The 22380-nt window shown below is 35.8% G+C and overlaps 1 protein-coding gene across 1 annotated transcript in view; it reads right to left on the bottom strand.

Annotated features, from left to right (window-relative positions):
• The window catches only part of LOC106054003 (syntaxin-8-like), a 43597-nt gene that overhangs the window by 11472 nt on the left and 9745 nt on the right, over nt 1-22380 (bottom strand). The window contains exon 5 of the mRNA XM_056020343.1: nt 13756-13889. Within this exon, the coding sequence (XP_055876318.1) occupies nt 13756-13889 (134 nt within the window). The remainder of the gene's footprint in view (nt 1-13755; nt 13890-22380) is intronic.

Below are 22380 nucleotides of genomic sequence, written 5' to 3'. Positions count from 1 at the left end.
CAACCAACAGGAACTGAGAGAGGCCGCACTGGTTTTTAAGACCTACAGTTACATCTACTCCAACAGCGACCAGCCATGTCCCCCATCAGCTGAGAGGGTGAAATCTGTTTTGTCAGAGCCACCAGTGACGAGCTCAGTTTTCCGCTAATGAGTATCTACAGCTGCCAGACTCCGGGGGAACTGAACACTTGACTAACAACGACCCGGCGGTACACAAGAGTTGCTGCCTCAACAAAACAATCTCATTGTTTGCATCCAAAACACTCCGCTGGCACCGGGAGGTATGAGACATAACCCATTACTGTTGTCTAAGTCAAAATACTAATTTCTAGGGATGCTGTTGGGAAGTGGGGTTGTGTGTTTTAGAACTGGTAGTAACTAACAGGGGGTCAAAAGGAGTAGGCCAGGGCTCTAGTAATGAGAAAGTATTGGTCGAGTCGGACATAACCTATTCATGTCCTTAAAATGAAAATACTAATTTCTTGGGATGCTGTTGGGAAGAAAGGTGTTAGAACTAGTAGTAAGTAGTAGTCACCATGGAGTCAGCTGTAGTGTTCTAGTAGTAGTGAAGGTGTTAGAACTAGTAGTAAGTAGTAGTCACCATGGAGTCAGCTGTAGTGTTCTAGTAGTAGTGAAGGTGTTAGAACTAGTAGTAAGTAGTAGTCACCATGGAGTCAGCTGTAGTGTTCTAGTAGTAGTGAAGGTGTTAGAACTAGTAGTAAGTAGTAGTCACCATGGAGTCAGCTGTAGTGTTCTAGTAGTAGTGAAGGTGTTAGAACTAGTAGTAAGTAGTAGTCACCATGGAGTCAGCTGTAGTGTTCTAGTAGTAGTGAAGGTGTTAGAACTAGTAGTAAGTAGTAGTCACCATGGAGTCAGCTGTAGTGTTCTAGTAGTAGTGAAGGTGTTAGAACTAGTAGTAAGTAGTAGTCACCATGGAGTCAGCTGTAGTGTTCTAGTAGTAGTGTTCCAGTCGGAAGACCAATAGTTCAAGTCAATAGGCCAAGTGGTCTTGGATCTAAAGTGGACTAAATAGGCCAAGTGGTCTTGGATCTAAAGTGGACTAAATAGGCCAAGTGGTCTTGGATCTAAAGTGGACTAAATAGGCCAAGTGGTCTTGGATCTAAAGTGGACTAAATAGGCCAAGTGGTCTTGGATCTAAAGTGGACTAAATAGGCCAAGTGGTCTTGGATCTAAAGTGGACTAAATAGGCCAAGTGGTCTTGGATCTAAAGTGGACTAAATAGGCCAAGTGGTCTTGGATCTAAATTGGACTAAATAGGCCAAGTGGTCTTGGATCTAAATTGGACTAAATAGGCCAAGTGGTCTTGGATCTAAAGTGGACTAAATAGGCCAAGTGGTCTTGGATCTAAATTGGACTAAATAGGCCAAGTGGTCTTGGATCTAAATTGGACTAAATAGGCCAAGTGGTCTTGGATCTAAATTGGACTAAATAGGCCAAGTGGTCTTGGATCTAAATTGGACTAAATAGGCCAAGTGGTCTTGCAAGATGGTCTAAAATGGACTAAATAGGCCAAGTGGTCTTGCAAGATGGTCTAAAATGGACTAAATAGGCCAAGTGGTCTTGCAAGATGGTCTAAAATGGACTAAATAGGCCAAGTGGTCTTGCAAGATGGTCTAAAATGGACTAAATAGGCCAAGTGGTCTTGCAAGATGGTCTAAAGTGGACTAAATAGGCCAAGTGGTCTTGCAAGATGGTCTAAAGTGGACTAAATAGGCCAAGTGGTCTTGCAAGATGGTCTAAAATGGACTAAATAGGCCAAGTGGTCTTGCAAGATGGTCTAAAGTGGACTAAATAGGCCAAGTGGTCTTGCAAGATGGTCTAAAGTGGACTAAATAGGCCAAGTGGTCTTGCAAGATGGTCTAAAGTGAACTAAATAGGCCAAATGGTCTTGCAAGATGGTCTAAAGTGGACTAAATAGGCCAAATGGTCTTGCAAGATGGTCTAAAGTGGACCAAATAGGCCAAGTGGTCTTGCAAGATGGTCTAAAATGGACTAAATAGGCCAAGTGGTCTTGCAAGATGGTCTAAAAAGGACTAAATAGGCCACGTGGTCTTGCAAGATGGTCTAAAATGGACTAAATAGGCCAAGAGTAGATGGTTTAAAGTAGATTAAATAGGCCTAGTGGTCTTGCAAGATGGTCTAAAGTGGATTAAATAGGCCTAGTGGTCTTACAAGATGGTCTAAAATGGACTAAATAGGCCAAGTGGTCTTGCAAGATGGTTTAAAGTGGACTAAACAGTGTTAGTGGTTTAGAAGGCTAAGTTGGCCATAGTTTTAAGATCAACAGGTACACAGTGCTCTGGTAAGTTGATGTAATGTTTTAATAAGTAGACTCATAGATAATAAATTGACGTAATGTTTTAATAAGTTGACTCAGCGATAGTAAGTTGACGTAATGTTTTAATACATATAGACTTACAGATAGTAAGTTGACGTAATGTTTTAATAATTTGACTCAGAGATAGCAAGTTGACGTAATGTTTTAATAAGTTCACTCAGAGATAGTAAGTTGACGTAATGTTTCAATAAGTTGACTCAGAAATAGCAAGTTGACGTAATGTTTTAATAAGTTGACTCAGAGATAGCAAGTTGGCGTAATGTTTTAATAAGTTGACTCAGAGATAGCAAGTTGACGTAATGTTTTATTAAGTTGACTCAGAGATAGTAAGTTGACATAATGTTTTAATAAGTTGACTCAGAGATAGTAAGTTGACGTAATGTTTTAATAAGTTGACTCAGAGATAGTACGTTGACGTAATGTTTTAATAAGCTGACTCAGAGATAGTAAGTTGACGTAATGTTTTAATAAGTTGACTCATAGATAATAAATTGACGTAATGTTTTAATAAGTTGACTCATAGATAGTAAGTTGACGTAATGTTTTAATAAGTTGACTCAGAGATAGCAAGTTGACGTAATGTTTTAATAAGTTGACTCAGAGATAGCAAGTTGACGTAATGTTTTATTAAGTTGACTCAGAGATAGTAAGTTGACGTAATGTTTTAATAAGTTGACTCAGAGATAGTAAGTTGACTTAATGTTTTAATAAGTTGACTCAGAGATAGTAAGTTGACGTAATGTTTTAATAAGTTGACTCAGAGATAGTAAGTTGACGTAATGTTTTAATATGTATAGACTTACAGATAGTAAGTTGACTTAATGTAGTTGCCTACAAGTAGGCCTACGTATTTTGTACTCAAATGGACACGAAAATACTCGAGTACGGCTTATCATCTGAAAATACGCATGTCCCCATCTACAGCAACCCCCCTCCCCCCACAAAAAGAAAAAGGAGTTCTTGTTAGTCATATATATATAGATCAGTGCGTCATAGCCTGGAAATAGACTATTTTTATTAGATCTACCACGAGTATCGCTTTTTTTTTTTTTTTCGCACGCGCTGAGGCGCGAAGATTCAAGTATTTACTAGATCATATTGATCCAAATAAAGCAGAGTTCCTTTCAATGTGTCAGTTTATATAAAGTCTTCAAACTGATTGGGAATTAATTGATTTTATTAGTTTTTATACATCTAGACTGGATTGAGAACTAGATAAGATATTTTACGATGTCAGGCACCTATAGAATTTACGTTAATCCAAATTTAGAATTAAGATCTAGAGATCTAGATCTAAACTGATCTAGAATTCTAGATTATTCTAAAGTTATATATATATATATATATATATATATATATATATATATATATATATATATATATATATATATATATATATATATATATATATCCAAATCTAATTCTAGTCTAGATCTAGATGTGAGCATATGGAAACTAAAATAAAAAAAGGGGCAATTTGGCTGTTCTAACTTTGTATAGGTCTAGAGTCTAGATCAAGACTAGTATTTCACGACAGAGCTATTCTAGATCTAGATTCGATTTTTTTTTAAACTACCAAATTCAGGAGAGAGTTCTTTTGAGAAGAAAGTGAGAAGGGTAGAGAATGAAATCATGGGCATATAAGTGTGAGAGTGTTTTTGGCAAAAGAAAAGCTTGAATTATGCTGACAAAAGTGATTAAATTCTTGATTCCTTGCGCCCTCCTTCAATACATAAGTTTTTATAAAACAACTTCAAGCATCAGAAACCAGAATAAACAGCTTTATCTTATAACTGCTATTCAGCAGACTCAATAATCCAGCTTTTATATTAGAAACAAATTGAATGACTAATTAGGATTTTCTGCCTGAAAAAAAAAATCATTTCAATGTTTGTTGTTAGAGACTGTAGAGGATGCCAAAGCTTTCATAGCAAACTCTGCAAAGAATGGTCTGAAAGAAGAAAATCTGAATTTTTTGTCAAAATGTGATAAAATATTTTCAGTGTCTGGATAACTTTTAAAGAAAATAAAAATAAACAAAACTACATATATAGAATTTGATGTCACTGATCCAGCTAAGCAACCTGTTTTAAGTCTAACTCCACTTGTAAAAAAAAAAATTCCCATTCTTTGGTTTGCGCTATTATGGAATGTGGAATACATTAGAGGCATTATGATCTTAAAATCATTCCCAAGTGACAAGAACGGCATCATTCTAACATATTCTACAAAGACTAAAAGCGTAAATATTTTGACAAATGTACAAACTGTCTTATATAACTTTATGCTGTTTTACCTTTAGGATTTCGTGTATGTTACGTGCTTGAATGAGTATATTTCTTCATATTTAGGAAAATACACATTTGCCCCTCAAAATACACATTTCCAGGTCTGGGAATACACATTTCCCTTTTGGCATGTAGGCATCTCTGCTTAATGTTTTAATACGTATAGATTTAGAGATTACTTAGAGATAGTAAGTTGACGTATTGTTTTAATAAGTTGACTTAGAGATAGTAAGTTGACATAATGTTTTAATAAGTTGACTCAGAGATAGTAAGTTGACGTATTGTTTTAATAAGTTGACTCAGAGATAGTAAGTTGACGTATTGTTTTAATAAGTTGACTTAGAGATAGTAAGTTGACGTAATGTTTTAATAAGTTGACTTAGAGATAGTAAGTTGACTTTATGTTTTAATACGTATAGACTTAGAGACAGTAAGCTGACGTAATGTTTTAATAAGTTGACTTAAAGATAGTAAGTTGACGTAATGTTTTAATACGTATAGACTTAGAGATAGTAAGTTGACTTAATGTTTTAATAAGTTGACTTATAGATAGTAAGTTGACGTAATGTCAGACTTGGCGAGTCAAAGTTTGAAGAGCTGGACAAGTTCACGTACCTTGGCAGCATCATAACAAATGATGGAGATGCTTACCATGATGTAGCGTGCCGAATAGGAAAGGCAGGGAGCATTTTCCAAAGGCTGCAGCCTATTTGGACTAGCCAAGCCATTGGCTTCTCAACACAATCGTCATTCCAACTGCTACATATGCATGTGAGACATGGAAGTCATCTGTCAAAATTGAGAAAAGACTAAATGTGGCTCAACAGAGATGGCTGAGACGGATTTTGGGAGTCAGTTACACAGACCGGATCTCAAACAAGGAAATCCTTTGCCGAACTGGGAGTCGAACACTTAGTGAGGTTGTGACTGAGCGTCGCATGAGGTTTGCGGGACATGTTCTACGTCAAAATGAATTACGCACACCAAGAGTTGCGATAACATGGAAGCCAAAACGAGGAAAGCGCAAACAGGGACGTCCTCGTATTACCTGGCGACACACCTTCATGGAGGACCTCAGAACAGTGGACACCAGATGGGAAGAGGCTTCAGACATTGCCAGTGACAGATCATTATGGAGACAGCTTGCCGCCCAATGCGCCCAACGGCGCGGGAGGACCTAAGTAAGCTAAGTAAGACTTAGAGATAGTAAGCTGACTTAAATGTGTTGGAGGAGTAAAAAGAACAATGTTTTATCAATAGACTAGACATATGTTACCCGCGACCCGCGGGTCTTTATTTGCGCATTAATTTCGATATAGTCACTGAGAGTGTTTTGTAAACAATTAAACGAAATAATAATGTAATAAGTAAAGCGAATGTGTCAATGTAAAAATAGTGTGAATGAAGCTATCAAATCAAAGTAGCTAATAGGCTTAAATCCATTTTTTCAAATTAAAACATTTGCTTGTAGGCCTACATACATTTGATTAAAATTTGAGATGAAAAAACTTAATTTTGTATGTTCATGTGTTAAAGTATAAAGTAGATCTTGAGGTAGACATAGATCTAAATCTACACTAATCTAGAGGCTTTTATAGAGTTCATTCTGTGTTGCGCATGCGTGACCTTTTTTCATGAATGAATATAGGCCTATCTCAACACGGCTACGCAGCTTTATTTAGCGAACAGCGAACGAATGTATTAAAAATGCTTTAGAAAAACAATTAATTTGATTAAAATATGAAATGAATGGACAATAATTAGTATGTTTATGTGTTAAAGCATAAAACTATCTTTGCGAAAAGAAGTTTTATCATCTTAGAGTTCAATAAGAGTTTTAGACCTAGGCCTAGGAATAGACTCAGTAGAGAGATGTGTTAATCACTGTTAATGTGTAACCATTTGGTAAAGGATGTTCGCCAGACATTACCCGCGGCCTCCGGGTCTTAGTTTGTGTTTACTAATCTAGTGGATTTGATTTAGATGTATGTTAAACTTAACTAATGATCCTTTCAAGTTTTTTCTCTTTTTTCTCTTTCGCTACGAAAATAAAATTAGGTTTGCGAAAATGGGTTTACCCGAAGTCGATACATTCTTATCTATTAAAAACGAAAAGAGCGATAGCTTTGTTAAATGAATGGGATTATAAAGTGAACAATTAAACGAAATAATTTTTAGTACGCGATTCATGAATGAATATAGATCTAGGCCTATCTCAACTCGGCTTCGCAGCTTTCGTAAACGAATGTAGCTTTAGAAAACCAAATTTGAATGTTTATTTGATCAAAATATGAAGTGAATGGACTTTAATTAATATGTTTATGTGTTAAAGTATAAAACTATCTGTGCGAAGAGAAGTTTTTTAGTTGAATTAGAGTTTTAGATCTAGGGATGGGATTATAAAGTAAACAATTAAACGAATTAATATTTAGTACGCGATTCATTACGGTATTGTCTAATGAAAGAATGTTCGTCAGGAAATCTATAGTCACAGATATAAGGAACTAATTAATGTAAAAAATGCTTTTGAAACACAAAATTGAAGGTTAATTTTATTATATAATGAAATCAATGGATCTTCTTTTGTCTTTTCATGTGTCAAAGTAAAAAACTATCTGCGCAAAGTGTATTTCTTAAAATTAGATCTAGGTCTAAATCCTTTCTATCTTTTCTCATGTCAACATTGTAGACATGGCCTAGATCCACAAAATACTATAGCTGTAATAGAGTCGGACAAATTTATTTTTTTTGAGGGTCTTAAGTTTGTTTTAGGGCTACAATACATACACTACGGTCTAAGTTGGTACCCAAGGAACATTCCTGCCTAGTTTTATCAAGATTGGTCAAGCGGTTTTGATGTCTATAAGTAACATACATACATACATACACCACACATTCTACTTTATAATATAGAAGACTAGACATATGTTACCCGCGACCCGCGGGTCTTTATTTGCGCATTACTTTCGATATAGTCACTGAGAGTGTTTTGTAAACAATTAAACGAAATAATAATGTAATAAGTAAAGCGAATGTGTCAATGTAAAAATAGTGTGAATGAAGCTATCAAATCAAAATAGCTAATAGGCTTGAATCCATTATTTTTTTCAAATTAAAACATTTGCTTGTAGGCCTACATATATTTGATTAAAATTTGAGATGAATAGACTAAATTTTGTATGTTCATGTGTATAATGTATAAAGTAGATCTACACTAATCGAGAGTTAAAAATTGGCTTTTATAGAGTTCATTCTGTGCTCCGCATGCGTGAACTTTTTTTCAAAGATGAATATAGGACTATCTCAACACGGCTACGCAGTTTTAGCGAACAGCGAACGAATGTATTAAAAATGCTTTAGAAAAACAAATTTGAATTTTAATTTGATTAAAATATGAAATGAATGGACAATAATTAGTATGTTTATGTGTAAAAGCATTAAACTATCTTTGCGAAAAGAAGTTTTATCATCTTAGAGTTCAATAAGAGTTTTAGACCTAGGCCTAGGAATAGACTCAGTAGAGAGATGTGTTAATGTGTAACCATTTGGTAATGTGTAATGAAAGAATGTTCGCCAGGAAATTGTAGTCACAGATATCAGGAACTAATTTATGTAAAAAATGCTTTTGAATAATTTAGTGGATTGGATTTAGATGTATGTTAAACATAGCTAATGATCCTTTCACGTTATTTCTCTTTCGCTACGAAAATAAAATTAGTTTTGCGAAAATGGGTTTACCCGAAGTCAATATATTCTTATCTATTAAAAACGAAAAGAGCGATAGCTTTGTTAAATGAATGGGATTATAAAGTGAACAATTAAACGAAATAATTTTTAGTACGCGATTCGTGAATGAATATAGATCTAGGCCTATCTCAACTCGGCTTCGCAGCTTTCGTAAATGAATGGAGCTTTAGAAAACCAAATTTGAATGTTTATTTGATCAAAATATGAAATGAATGGACTTTAATTAATATGTTTATGTGTTAAAGTATAAAACTATCTGTGCGAAGAGAAGTTTTATCATCTTAGAGTTGAATTAGAGATTTAGATCTAGGGATGGGATTATAAATTATAAAGTAAACAATTAAACGAATTAATATTTAGTACGCGATTCATTACGGTATTGTCTAATGAATTAATGTTCGTCAGGAAATCTGTAGTCACAGATATAAGGAACTAATTTATGTAAAAAATGCTTTTGAAACACAAAATTGAAGGTTAATTTTATTATATAATGAAATCAATGGATCTAATTTTGTATTTTCATGTGTCAAAGTAAAAAACTATCTGCGCAAAGTGTATTTCTTAAAATTAGATCTAGGTCTAAATCCTTTCTATCTTTTCTCATGTCAACATTGTAGACATGGCCTAGATCCATAAAATACTATAGCTGTAATAGAGTCGGACAACTTTATATTTTTTTGAGGGTCTTACGTTTGTTTTAGGGCTACAATACATTCACTAAGGTCTAAGTTGGTACCCAAGGAACATTCCTGCCTAGTTTTATCAAGATTGGTCAAGCGGTTTTGATGTCTATAAGTAACATACATACATACATACCCCTCACATTCTACTTTATAATATAGATTATCACGTGGCTCAATGGTGTTTGTTTACGATTGGTGTGGTTCATTGAAAAAGTTCAGTTTACATGAGCTTTCACTGAACGGGAACTCTTCAGACAGAGAGATCGGAAAAGAGCTACTCTTTCTTTTGGCCTTAGAAAAAAGCCTTTAAATTGGTCAAGAGAATCAAGTATCTTTTCCTTTTGATTGCTATAGTATGACCCAATGAATAAAGTAAAATTACAGTATCCTTTCTGTGGAGGACAAATGATGTCGACGGTTAACGAGGGTGTAATGTGGCCAGCACAACAAACAGCCGCCTTAACTTCCCTAACATATGTCAGGTATTCATTAGAGTTGTGTGAGGACAGTGCAAAATCACAGTTGTCACCGGGATTGGAGCTCGAGATTCCTCGGGTTCGGTAATCAAGTCAGCCACCCCAGTACAACCTACAAGTCACCTATACAATATTTGCATTAGAAGTCTAACACGGCGACCATTAACTGAGACAATAGCACAGCGATCACGTGATCTTGTGAGTTGAGTTTGTAGTCACATAAGTAATTTGAGTAAGACAAGAAGTTTTTACTGTTAGTTTGTTTGCTACACTTTCAACTAGATTTCCATCTTTCAGAAACTCATTTCTTTTTTTTTTATTGTTCCATAAACCAAGCAACTAGTCAAACTTTTGTTGTAACCACAAGTGTCGTTATTGCAAATTAGAAACAAATTGGCCTTCACTCGAAACTAATTCGATTCTGTTGCAGCTCCACTGTGATTCCTATCCCATGATTGAACTCTATCGAACGACTAGAGAGCACAGGCAATAAATAGCCAGGCTGCTGTGGCCTATGGTCTGGCAGAAATAATGCACACTATTTTATTGTATCCAAGGTTTCTGTTTATATATAAGCACTAGAGCCATCTGCCTTGCATTCAAAGAGCAGGTCTAGATGTAGATAGACTGTACTAGGAGTATATATTATCACACGAACATTGTCAACAATGTGGGACATGTAGATGAAGGTTTGTGTTTGATATTCAAGTTACTAGAAGTTTTTTTTTTTTTAAACTTGTTTCTTTATATCTAGCCTACATAAAAAACAAACCACTATCGAAACTGAACTGTGTCATTGTTTCAAAGGACTCTCCTGACAGAAAACGTGATCGCCCCTGATCTTTGTCGAGTTTAGATTCGTGCCTTGATCGTGTGAGGATTTCGACTAAAATTTAGATCTTACAATTAGATCTAGTCTACATGTTGAGACATCGACCATATTGTGTCATGATTTCACCATTAATAGAAAATAAATTATCTGATTGCCTGAGAGATTTTATAGTTGGGACTATTGAGAAAATAAAACATTTAACAGTGAAGATTGTACTTTTTTTTTCCTTTGGCGAAGAGCAAATGCACAAAATTCTTAGTGAACTTTCTATCAATATAGACAGCATAATAAAATGGCCCAATAAAAATAGTCTCGTCTAGTCTATCTCTCTTTATGAAATGAGATCAGAAAAAAAAAAAGAAATTCCAGATACACATGTGGCGCCTGCCAATCCCTATCTATAGTCAAAGCAAACTAAATCTAAATATATATTTCAAGATCATGAGCTATGCCCTGATTTCTTTTTAGTAACATGCTCATGTCAATATGGCTCCTCCATAGATAGAGATGAGTGTATCTCTGCCATCAAAATGTGTGTCCAGATGTAGCAGATTGATACAGGAGGTGGGCGGCTGAAGGTGTTCCACGGATCTAGACACTAGATAAATACACAGCACATGTATACATTCGTAGGGATAGATTTAGAATTGCGCCGTCACCTGCTCGCAGGGCGCAGGGGCATTAATTAAATGTTCTAAAGAAGCCAATTGTGTAATGCTAGAAAGATCAAAAGGCAAAGAGATACAGGATGGTGCTGGAAGAAGGTGTACATTACCTGCTAGGCTCCACAATCATACAGTGAGCTCTACATAGTGTCTAGTGAATGCAGGAAGTTTGCAGATAAACAGGAAGTTACTGCATCTAAAGATTCCCATTGCTCCCAGGTTTTCATACAGTTCATAATTTTTTAGATAGACAGAGATAACTCCATACACAATCTCCCCCTCCCCCTCTCTCTCTCTCAATCTCTCCCTCTCTCTCTCTCAATCTCTCCCTCTCTCTCTCTCAAACTTTTCTTTCAATCTCTCCCTCTCTCAATCTCTCCCTCTCTCTCTCTCAATCTCTCCCCCTCTCAATATTTCTCTCTCTCTCTCTCTCTCTCAATCTCTCCCTCTCTCTCTCTCAATCTCTCCCCCTCTCAATATTTCTCTCTCTCTCTCTCTCAATCTCTCCCTCTCTATCAATTACAAATAAAAGGAGAGAAAAAAAAGGTATACATATAGCACACTAGGCAGACAGAAAGTGTTGGACTGCCAACAACAGACAGTGTGTGTGTGTGAGAGAGAGAGAAAGAGAGAGAGAGAGAGAGAGAGAGAAAGAGAGAGAGAGAGCATGTTTGTGTTTCAAATACGAAAAATAAAATTAAAAAAAAAGAGAGATAAATGAATAGAGGTATTAACAGTCAAAAAGACAGAAAGAATGAGAGAAAAACAAAGTCAACTAGACCCAGATGTACGACTGTGAGGAGAGAGGGAGACCTAGACATGCTCAAAAAGGAAGTGAATGAAAGAGACAGAAGAGAGCAAGTGAAGGGACAGACAACAAAAGTGAGATGGAGACCACGAAAAGAAAGGGGACGAAAGGGGAGACAAAAAAGACAGCCAGACAGAACCTCTATTGTGTTGATAACACAAGTGGAGACAAATCTGAAGGGCATAAAAAAAAAAGGCCCATCCAGTTTCCACGACAAAATATGCACGATTAATTAAAACTCAAGTTTTTTTTCTGTTGACTGCCCTCATGTTAACTTAACTATGGGATGGGTGTCTCAAAGTTTAGCGCGCGCACACACACACACACACACAAATCAGAATACAAGAATAAAAAGAAGGGGGGAAAAAGCAAGTCAATGAAAAGGAAAAGAACCGTCACTCTGGCTGTGTAGAACAATATCCTAGAGTTGTCTCTGTCCTGGAGAGTGGTCTCTCCTAGAGAGAATACAGCCCCAAGAACCAATAACTGGAGGACGGCTTGGATCCTTCATGAAACATAGCCATTGTCGAGTGCCAGGGTACCTAGAGGGCGAGCCTTCCACTCCACTTCACTTTATACTGGTAAATGACATTTTCAGACAGCCATTGCATCCCAAGTTTACACACTGTTCTTCTGACGAGCAAATTATCGCCCTTCCCGCATCCTTCATTTTAGAAAGGAGATTGGGGGGGGGGGGGGGGGGGAGGCTATATTTATTGTTATTAAACTAAAAAAAGAACGTGACGGGGATGAAATGGCAGGACATAGTTGTATAATAATTACAGAATGAAATATTAAAAGACGTTTTACTAAACCCTTTGACCAGTGTAGCTAAGAGATAGGTACTGTTGATAGCAAGCGTCATAGATAATGCTAAATTTAAAATATTAACACAACTAGAAGTGAAAATATTATCGCTATGATACAGACATCAGATTTGAGCCAATTCAGAACGAGAGGAAAACAAGTGATTAAAACCTCGAGTGACCACAATGTAGGCTATCATCGGATGGCAACGAGTTACCCCTGTAAGACTTCTGTGTCTTGACAGAGAGTAGATTTTAATTAGACGTTCAATCTTCATCTCAAGAATCTCTAGCAATGATGTAGCTACAGACACTACATGGTCGTCAGAAGACCCGAGGATTCAAAACATACTTAGCTTTTTATCTCTCGTATCAGATTATAGTTTAGCTCAGATGGCATGGCGCGCGCGGTGCTGATATTCCAACTTTTCCACAACACCAAGTGAAAACATACTTAGTAATAGCGTTCAAGTACGCCTTAACATATCAACACTTTGTCTAGAAATATAGAAATCCATAATCCTATGCTAGACCTAGATGATGGCACACAAGGGTGTTTATACATGAATAAGAAAGCGTGCACTACACACACACACACACAATTGAAATCTCTCCAAAAGCGATGCAACTAAATTGAATGCAACAAAATTGAATGCGCTATGTCTGAGCAAGAATGCATTGTCTTTGTCAAGCAATTGTTCGGTCAGTTTCCAGGACAGAATTAACAGGTCAAAGAGAACACGTTGTCAAGGTCTACTTCCATTCGCCAGTCGGGTAGCTACTTCCGTTTGTTGGAGTAGCTACAGCCGTTTGTTGGAGTAGCTACAGCCGTTTGTCAAAGCAGCTACTTACTATTGCTCGGCACTTACGTTTTCAGAAATATTCTTGCTTAAAAGATTACTGTACACAAACAACAACTAGAAACTATTCTTACTAAATTAAGTGTTGTTTTTTCTGCATATTTTTCAACTTTGTACCCACTGATAAAAGTGGAACTTTTCATCCTTCAAAGGTGGCATTGTAAACCAATGAATCTATCAATGTATCAAACTGTGTGTCTCTGTCTCAAGTTAAATGTCATGTGCTCTCACCTCTAATGACGTGCTGCTGTTGCTGATGGAGGTCTGTGTTGCTCAAGTCTCGAAAAGCGTCCGGCTCTTCACTCATGCCCCAAGGGTCGCCACTGCTGTATGTCTCCGTGGTGGCACCGGTCAGGAACAAGCCACTGGGGAAACAAAGGACTTCGATGTGCAGGGGAGCTGAATGGACATGTTGATGTGGCTAATGAGTATAAGGTTATCAAGCGTTGGGTGGCACCCAACTGCCTGTTTGTTTCTACTCGGGAGAGGCCAGTTCGCTTATTTTGTTTCATTTCTTACTAGATATCTAGTATAATCGCTCTTTTAAACTTGCCCACAACGCGATGGGACGTTCTTGTCCGAGGGTGTAGTTGAGTGAATGGTGATTAGCTTCGATTTTATAAGTATAACAATTATATCAATGAAAATGTTGCTGCCAGTAAAAGACACTTTTTTTACCACACCGTTTCAAAACATGTTCAGCCTACCCTACCCTATATACAAAGATACCGCGGAGATAATAGAATAACAGTCATAAATAGTTTATAATGTAAATACTGAAAATTAAAGACAATAACATCACCAATCAAATAGGGCGATACGTCAGAAATTGGAAGTTTAATTCGTCATTGATGTATAGCGTTTAGATCTCTGTGACGTTAAAAGATATTCAGATCTGTGTCACGTTGAAACATATTTAGATCTGTGTCACGTTGAAACATATTTAGATCTGTGTCACGTTGAAACGTTTAGATATGTGTCACGTTGAAAGCTATTTAGATCTGTCACGTTGAAAGCTATTTAGATCTGTGTCACGCTGAAAGCTATTTAGATCTCTGTGACGTGTTGAAAGCTATTTAGATATGTGTCACGTTGAAACATATTTAGATCTGTGTCACGTTGAAACATATTTAGATCTGTGTCACGTTGAAACATATTTAGATCTGTGTCACGTTGAAACATATTTAGATCTGTGTCACGTTGAAACATATTTAGATCTGTGTCACGTTGAAACATATTTAGATCTGTGTCACGTTGAAACATATTTAGATCTGTGTAACGTATTAAAAGCTATTTAGATCTGTGTCACGTTGAAAACTATTTAAATATGTATCACGTTAAAAGATATTTAGATGTGTCATGTTAAAAGATATTTAGATCTGTTTCACGTTAAAGCTATTGAGATATGTGTCACGTTGAAAGCTATTTAGATATGTGTCACGTTGAAAGCTATTTAGATCTGTGTCACGTTAAAAGCTATTTAGATCTGTGTCACGTTGAAAGCTATTTAGATCTGTGTCACGTTGAAAGCTATTTAGATCTGTGTCACGTTGAAAGCTATTTAGATCTGTGTCACGTATTGAAAGCTATTTAGATCTGTCTCACGTTCAAACATATTTAGATCTGTTCACGTATTAAAAGCTATTTAGATATGTGTCACGTTGAAAACTATTTAGATCTGTATCACGTTAAAAGATATTTAGATCTGTGTCACGTCAAAAGCTATTTAGATCTGTGTCACGTTGAAATATATTTAGATCTGTGTCACGTTGAAATCTATTTAGATCTGTGTCATGTATTAAAAGCTATTTAGATATGTGCCACGTTGAAAGCTATTTAGATCCGTGTCACGTATTGAAAGCTATTTAGATCCGTGTCATGTATTGAAAGCTATTTAGATCTGTGTCACGTATTGATAGCTATTTAGATCAGTGTCACGTATTGAAAGCTATTTAGATCTGTGTCACGTTAAAAGCTATTAAGATATGTGTCACGTATTGAAAGCTATTTAGATCTGTGTCATGTATTGAAAGCTATTTAGATCTGTGTCACGTATTGAATGCTATTTAGATCTGTGTCGCCTTGAAAGCTATTTAGATCTGTGTCACGTATTGAAAGCTATTTAGATCTGTCACGTATTGAAAGCTATTTAGATCTGTTACCACGTTGAAAACTATTTAGATCTGTGTCACGTTGAAAGCTATTTAGATCTGTGTCACGTTGAAAGCTATTTAGATCCGTGTCACGTTAAAAGCTATTTAGATCCGTGTCACATTGAAAGCTATTTAGATCTGTGTAATGTATTTAAAGCTATTTAGATCTGTGTCACGTTGAAAGCTATTTAGATCTGTGTCACGTTGAAAGCTATTTAGATCTGTGTCACGTTGAAAGCTATTTAGATCCGTGTCACGTTGAAAGCTATTTAGATCCGTGTCATGTATTGAAAGCTATTTAGATCTGTGTCATGTATTGAAAGCTATTTAGATCTGTGTCATGTATTGAAAGCTATTTAGATCTGTGTCACGTTGAAAGCTATTTAGATCTGTGTCACGTTGAAAGCTATTTAGATATTTGTCACGTGTTGAAAGCTATTTAGATATGTGTCACGTTGAAAGCTATTTAGATATGTGTCACGTATTGAAAGCTATTTAGATCTGTGTCACGTTGAAAGCTATTTAGATCTGTGTCACGTTGAAAGCTATTTAGATCTGTGTCACGTATTGAAAGCTATTTAGATCTGTCTCACGTTCAAACATATTTAGATCTGTTCACGTATTAAAAGCTATTTAGATGTGTCACGTTGAAAACTATTTAGATCTGTATCACGTTAAAAGATATTTAGATCTGTGTCACGTCAAAAGCTATTTAGATCTGTGTCACGTTGAAAGTTATTTAGATCAGTTTCACGTTGAAAGCTATTTAGATCTGTTTCACGTTGAAAGCTATTTAGATCTGTGTCACGTTGAAAGCTATTTAGATATGTGTCACGTTGAAAGCTATTTAGATATGTGTCACGTATTGAAAGCTATTTAGATCTGTGTCACGTTGAAAGCTTTTTTTTAGATATGTGTCACGTTGAAAGCTATTTAGATCTGTGTCACGTTAAAAGCTATTTAGATCTGTGTCACGTTGAAAGCTATTTAGATCTGTGTCACGTTGAAAGCTATTTAGATCTGTGTCACGTATTGAAAGCTATTTAGATCTGTCTCACGTTCAAACATATTTAGATCTGTTCACGTATTAAAAGCTATTTAGATATGTGTCACGTTGAAAACTATTTAGATCTGTATCACGTTAAAAGATATTTAGATCTGTGTCACGTCAAAAGCTATTTAGATCTGTGTCACGTTGAAATATATTTAGATCTGTGTCACGTTGAAATCTATTTAGATCTGTGTCATGTATTAAAAGCTATTTAGATATGTGCCACGTTGAAAGCTATTTAGATCCGTGTCACGTATTGAAAGCTATTTAGATCCGTGTCATGTATTGAAAGCTATTTAGATCTGTGTCACGTATTGATAGCTATTTAGATCAGTGTCACGTATTGAAAGCTATTTAGATCTGTGTCACGTTAAAAGCTATTAAGATATGTGTCACGTATTGAAAGCTATTTAGATCTGTGTCATGTATTGAAAGCTATTTAGATCTGTGTCACGTATTGAATGCTATTTAGATCTGTGTCGCCTTGAAAGCTATTTAGATCTGTGTCACGTATTGAAAGCTATTTAGATCTGTCACGTATTGAAAGCTATTTAGATCTGTACCACGTTGAAAACTATTTAGATCTGTGTCACGTTGAAAGCTATTTAGATCTGTGTCACGTTGAAAGCTATTTAGATCCGTGTCACGTTAAAAGCTATTTAGATCCGTGTCACATTGAAAGCTATTTAGATCTGTGTAATGTATTGAAAGCTATTTAGATCTGTGTCACGTTGAAAGCTATTTAGATCTGTGTCACGTTGAAAGCTATTTAGATCTGTGTCACGTTGAAAGCTATTTAGATCTGTGTCACGTTGAAAGCTATTTAGATCCGTGTCACGTTGAAAGCTATTTAGATCCGTGTCATGTATTGAAAGCTATTTAGATCTGTGTCATGTATTGAAAGCTATTTAGATCTGTGTCATGTATTGAAAGCTATTTAGATCTGTGTCACGTTGAAAGCTATTTAGATCTGTGTCACGTTGAAAGCTATTTAGATATTTGTCACGTGTTGAAAGCTATTTAGATATGTGTCACGTTGAAAGCTATTTAGATATGTGTCACGTATTGAAAGCTATTTAGATATGTGTCACGTTGAAAGCTATTTAGATCTGTGTCACGTTGAAAGCTATTTAGATCTGTGTCACGTATTGAAAGCTATTTAGATCTGTCCCACGTTCAAACATATTTAGATCTGTTCACGTATTAAAAGCTATTTAGATATGTGTCACGTTGAAAACTATTTAGATCTGTATCACGTTAAAAGATATTTAGATCTGTGTCACGTCAAAAGCTATTTAGATCTGTGTCACGTTGAAAGTTATTTAGATCAGTTTCACGTTGAAAGCTATTTAGATCTGTTTCACGTTGAAAGCTATTTAGATCTGTGTCACGTTGAAAGCTATTTAGATATGTGTCACGTTGAAAGCTATTTAGATCTGTGTCACGTATTGAAAGCTATTTAGATCTGTGTCACGTTGAAAGCTTTTTTTTTAGATATGTGTCACGTATTGAAAGCTTTTGATATCTGTGTCACGTTGAAAACTATTTAGATTTATGTCACGTTGAAAGCTATTTAGATCTGTGTCACGTTAAAAGCTATTTAGATCTGTATCACGTTGAAAGCTATTTAGATCTGTGTCACGTTGAAAGCTATTTAGATCTGTGTCACGTTGAAAGCTATTTAGATCTGTGTCACGTTGAAAGCTATTTAGATCTGTGTCACGTTGAAAGCTATTTAGATCCGTGTCACGTTGAAAGCTATTTAGATCTGTGTCATGTATTGAAAGCTATTTAGATCTGTGTCACGTATTGAAAGCTATTTAGATCTGTCTCACGTTCAAACATATTTAGATCTGTTCACGTATTAAAAGCTATTTAGATATGTGTCACGTTGAAAACTATTTAGATCTGTATCACGTTAAAAGATATTTAGATCTGTGTCACGTCAAAAGCTATTTAGATATGTGTCACGTTGAAATATATTTAGATCTGTGTCACGTTGAAATCTATTTAGATCTGTGTCATGTATTAAAAGCTATTTAGATATGTGCCACGTTGAAAGCTATTTAGATCCGTGTCACGTATTGAAAGCTATTTAGATCCGTGTCATGTATTGAAAGCTATTTAGATCTGTGTCACGTATTGATAGCTATTTAGATCAGTGTCACGTATTGAAAGCTATTTAGATCTGTGTCACGTTAAAAGCTATTAAGATATGTGTCACGTATTGAAAGCTATTTAGATCTGTGTCATGTATTGAAAGCTATTTAGATCTGTGTCACGTATTGAATGCTATTTAGATCTGTGTCGCCTTGAAAGCTATTTAGATCTGTGTCACGTATTGAAAGCTATTTAGATCTGTCACGTATTGAAAGCTATTTAGATCTGTACCACGTTGAAAACTATTTAGATCTGTGTCACGTTGAAAGCTATTTAGATCTGTGTCACGTTGAAAGCTATTTAGATCCGTGTCACGTTAAAAGCTATTTAGATCCGTGTCACATTGAAAGCTATTTAGATCTGTGTAATGTATTGAAAGCTATTTAGATCTGTGTCACGTTGAAAGCTATTTAGATCTGTGTCACGTTGAAAGCTATTTAGATCTGTGTCACGTTGAAAGCTATTTAGATCTGTGTCACGTTGAAAGCTATTTAGATCCGTGTCACGTTGAAAGCTATTTAGATATTTGTCACGTGTTGAAAGCTATTTAGATATGTGTCACGTTGAAAGCTATTTAGATATGTGTCACGTATTGAAAGCTATTTAGATATGTGTCACGTTGAAAGCTATTTAGATCTGTGTCACGTTGAAAGCTATTTAGAACTGTGTCACGTATTGAAAGCTATTTAGATCTGTCTCACGTTCAAACATATTTAGATCTGTTCACGTATTAAAAGCTATTTAGATATGTGTCACGTTGAAAACTATTTAGATCTGTATCACGTTAAAAGATATTTAGATCTGTGTCACGTCAAAAGCTATTTAGATCTGTGTCACGTTGAAAGTTATTTAGATCAGTTTCACGTTGAAAGCTATTTAGATCTGTTTCACGTTGAAAGCTATTTAGATCTGTGTCACGTTGAAAGCTATTTAGATATGTGTCACGTTGAAAGCTATTTAGATCTGTGTCACGTATTGAAAGCTATTTAGATCTGTGTCACGTTGAAAGCTTTTTTTTTTTAGATATGTGTCACGTATTGAAAGCTTTTGATATCTGTGTCACGTTGAAAGCTATTTAGATATGTCACGTATTGAAAGCTATTTAGATCTGTGTCACGTATTGAAAACTATTTAGATTTATGTCACGTTGAAAGCTATTTAGATCTGTGTCACGTTAAAAGCTATTTAGATTTGTATCACGTTGAAAGCTATTGAGATCTGTGTCACGTTGAAAGCTATTTAGATCTGTGTCACGTTGAAAGCTATTTAGATCTGTGTCACGTTGAAAGCTATTTAGATCTGTGTCACGTTGAAAGCTATTTAGATCCGTGTCACGTTGAAAGCTATTTAGATCTGTGTCATGTATTGAAAGCTATTTAGATCTGTGTCATGTATTGAAAGCTATTTAGATCTGTGTCATGTATTGAAAGCTATTTAGATCTGTGTCACGTTGAAAGCTATTTAGATCTGTGTCACGTTGAAAGCTATTTAGATATTTGTCACGTATTGAAAGCTATTTAGATATGTGTCACGTTGAAAGCTATTTAGATCTGTGTCACGTATTGAAAGCTATTTAGATCTGTGTCACGTTGAAAGCTATTTAGATCTGTGTCACGTTGAAAGCTATTTAGATCCGTGTCACGTTGAAAGCTATTTAGATCCGTGTCACGTTGAAAGCTATTTAGATCTGTGTAATGTATTGAAAGCTATTTAGATCTGTGTCATGTATTGAAAGCTATTTAGATCTGTGTCATGTATTGAAAGCTATTTAGATCTGTGTCACGTTGAAAGCTACTTAGATCTGTGTCACGTTGAAAGCTATTTAGATATTTGTCACGTATTGAAAGCTATTTAGATATGTGTCACGTTGAAAGCTATTTAGATCTGTGTCACGTATTGAAAGCTATTTAGATCTGTGTCATGTATTGAAAGCTATTTAGATCTGTGTCACGTATTGAAGGCTATTAAGATCTGTGTCACGTTGAAAGCTATTTAAATATGTGTCACGTATTGAAAGCTATATAGATCTGTGTCACGTTGAAAGCTACTTAGATATGTGTCACGTATTGAAAGCTATATAGATCTGTGTCACGTATTGAAAGCTATTTAGATCAGTTTCACGCATTGAAAGCTATTTAGATATGTATCACGTATTGAAAGCTATTTAGATATGTGTCACGTATTGAAAGCTATTCAGATCAGTGTCACGTTGAAAGCTATTTAGATCTGTGTCACGTTGAAAGCTATTTAGATCTGTGTCACGTATTGAAAGCTATTTAGATCTGTCTCACGTTCAAACATATTTAGATCTGTTCACGTATAAAAAGCTATTTAGATATGTGTCACGTTGAAAACTATTTAGATCTGTATCACGTTAAAAGATATTTAGATCTGTGTCACGTCAAAAGCTATTTAGATCTGTGTCACGTTGAAAGTTATTTAGATCAGTTTCACGTTGAAAGCTATTTAGATCTGTTTCACGTTGAAAGCTATTTAGATCTGTGTCACGTTGAAAGCTATTTAGATATGTGTCACGTTGAAAGCTATTTAGATCTGTGTCACGTATTGAAAGCTATTTAGATCTGTGTCACGTTGAAAGCTTTTTTAGATATGTGTCACGTATTGAAAGCTTTTGATATCTGTGTCACGTTGAAAGCTATTTAGATATGTCACGTATTGAAAGCTATTTAGATCTGTGTCACGTTGAAAGCTACTTAGATATGTGTCACGTTGAAAGCTATTTAGATCTGTTTCACGTTGAAAGCTATTTAGATGTGTCACGTTGAAAGCTATTTAGATCTGTATCACGTTGAAAGATATTTAGATCTATGTCACGTTGAAAGATATTAGTCATTGATGTCTAGCGTTTAGATCTCTGTTGGTCCTTTCTAGACCTAGCACTTTTCAAACACTTTGTAGACAGAAGTGTCGAGCTAAACAAAACTTCCAAGAGAGAAACAACAAAATGCCTTCAAAACCTCGTCTGTGCGTGTTTTCTAGACTAGGCCAGCCTCAGCAACACTAATCCTCAGTTACTTATTACCTTGGCTTTGGGCATGGGTTTCATTCAGAAATTCTATTAAAGGGGCAGCTTTGTAACGATTTGAAATCAAATTATAAGGGGGCGCTATTCCCAACAGCCGTTCAAGCGACTGGCTGAGTGTCGAGTTACCGCCCCGCAATCAAGCCGGGATTTCAAGGTGTGAGATTCCAACATGGCGGGGTGAGAAGCCGAGGGCTTGAGTGATATGAGTACGACGCTCGCTGGATCACCGGGAAAAGGACGTGGTAGCCGGGCTCTGGACAGGGCCGTGCTAAGTTTAAAATAAATACGACCTAGCGGAAGTACCCTTTGATCACTCGTCTGCTAAGGTGGCTGCCAGTTTCAAATAAAAGTTTTACCCCGAACACCTTTCCACTCTTTAAAAAAAAAATACTTTAGATCTCTCAGTATATAGATCTAAGAATGGACTAAGCGTTTTTTTTTTAATA

This window comes from Biomphalaria glabrata, chromosome 2 (genome assembly GCF_947242115.1).
Source record: "Biomphalaria glabrata chromosome 2, xgBioGlab47.1, whole genome shotgun sequence".
In the NCBI taxonomy this organism is placed as follows: domain Eukaryota; kingdom Metazoa; phylum Mollusca; class Gastropoda; family Planorbidae; genus Biomphalaria; species Biomphalaria glabrata.
Note: the sequence above shows the minus strand (reverse complement) of the source record. Positions and strands in the feature narration are given on the sequence as shown.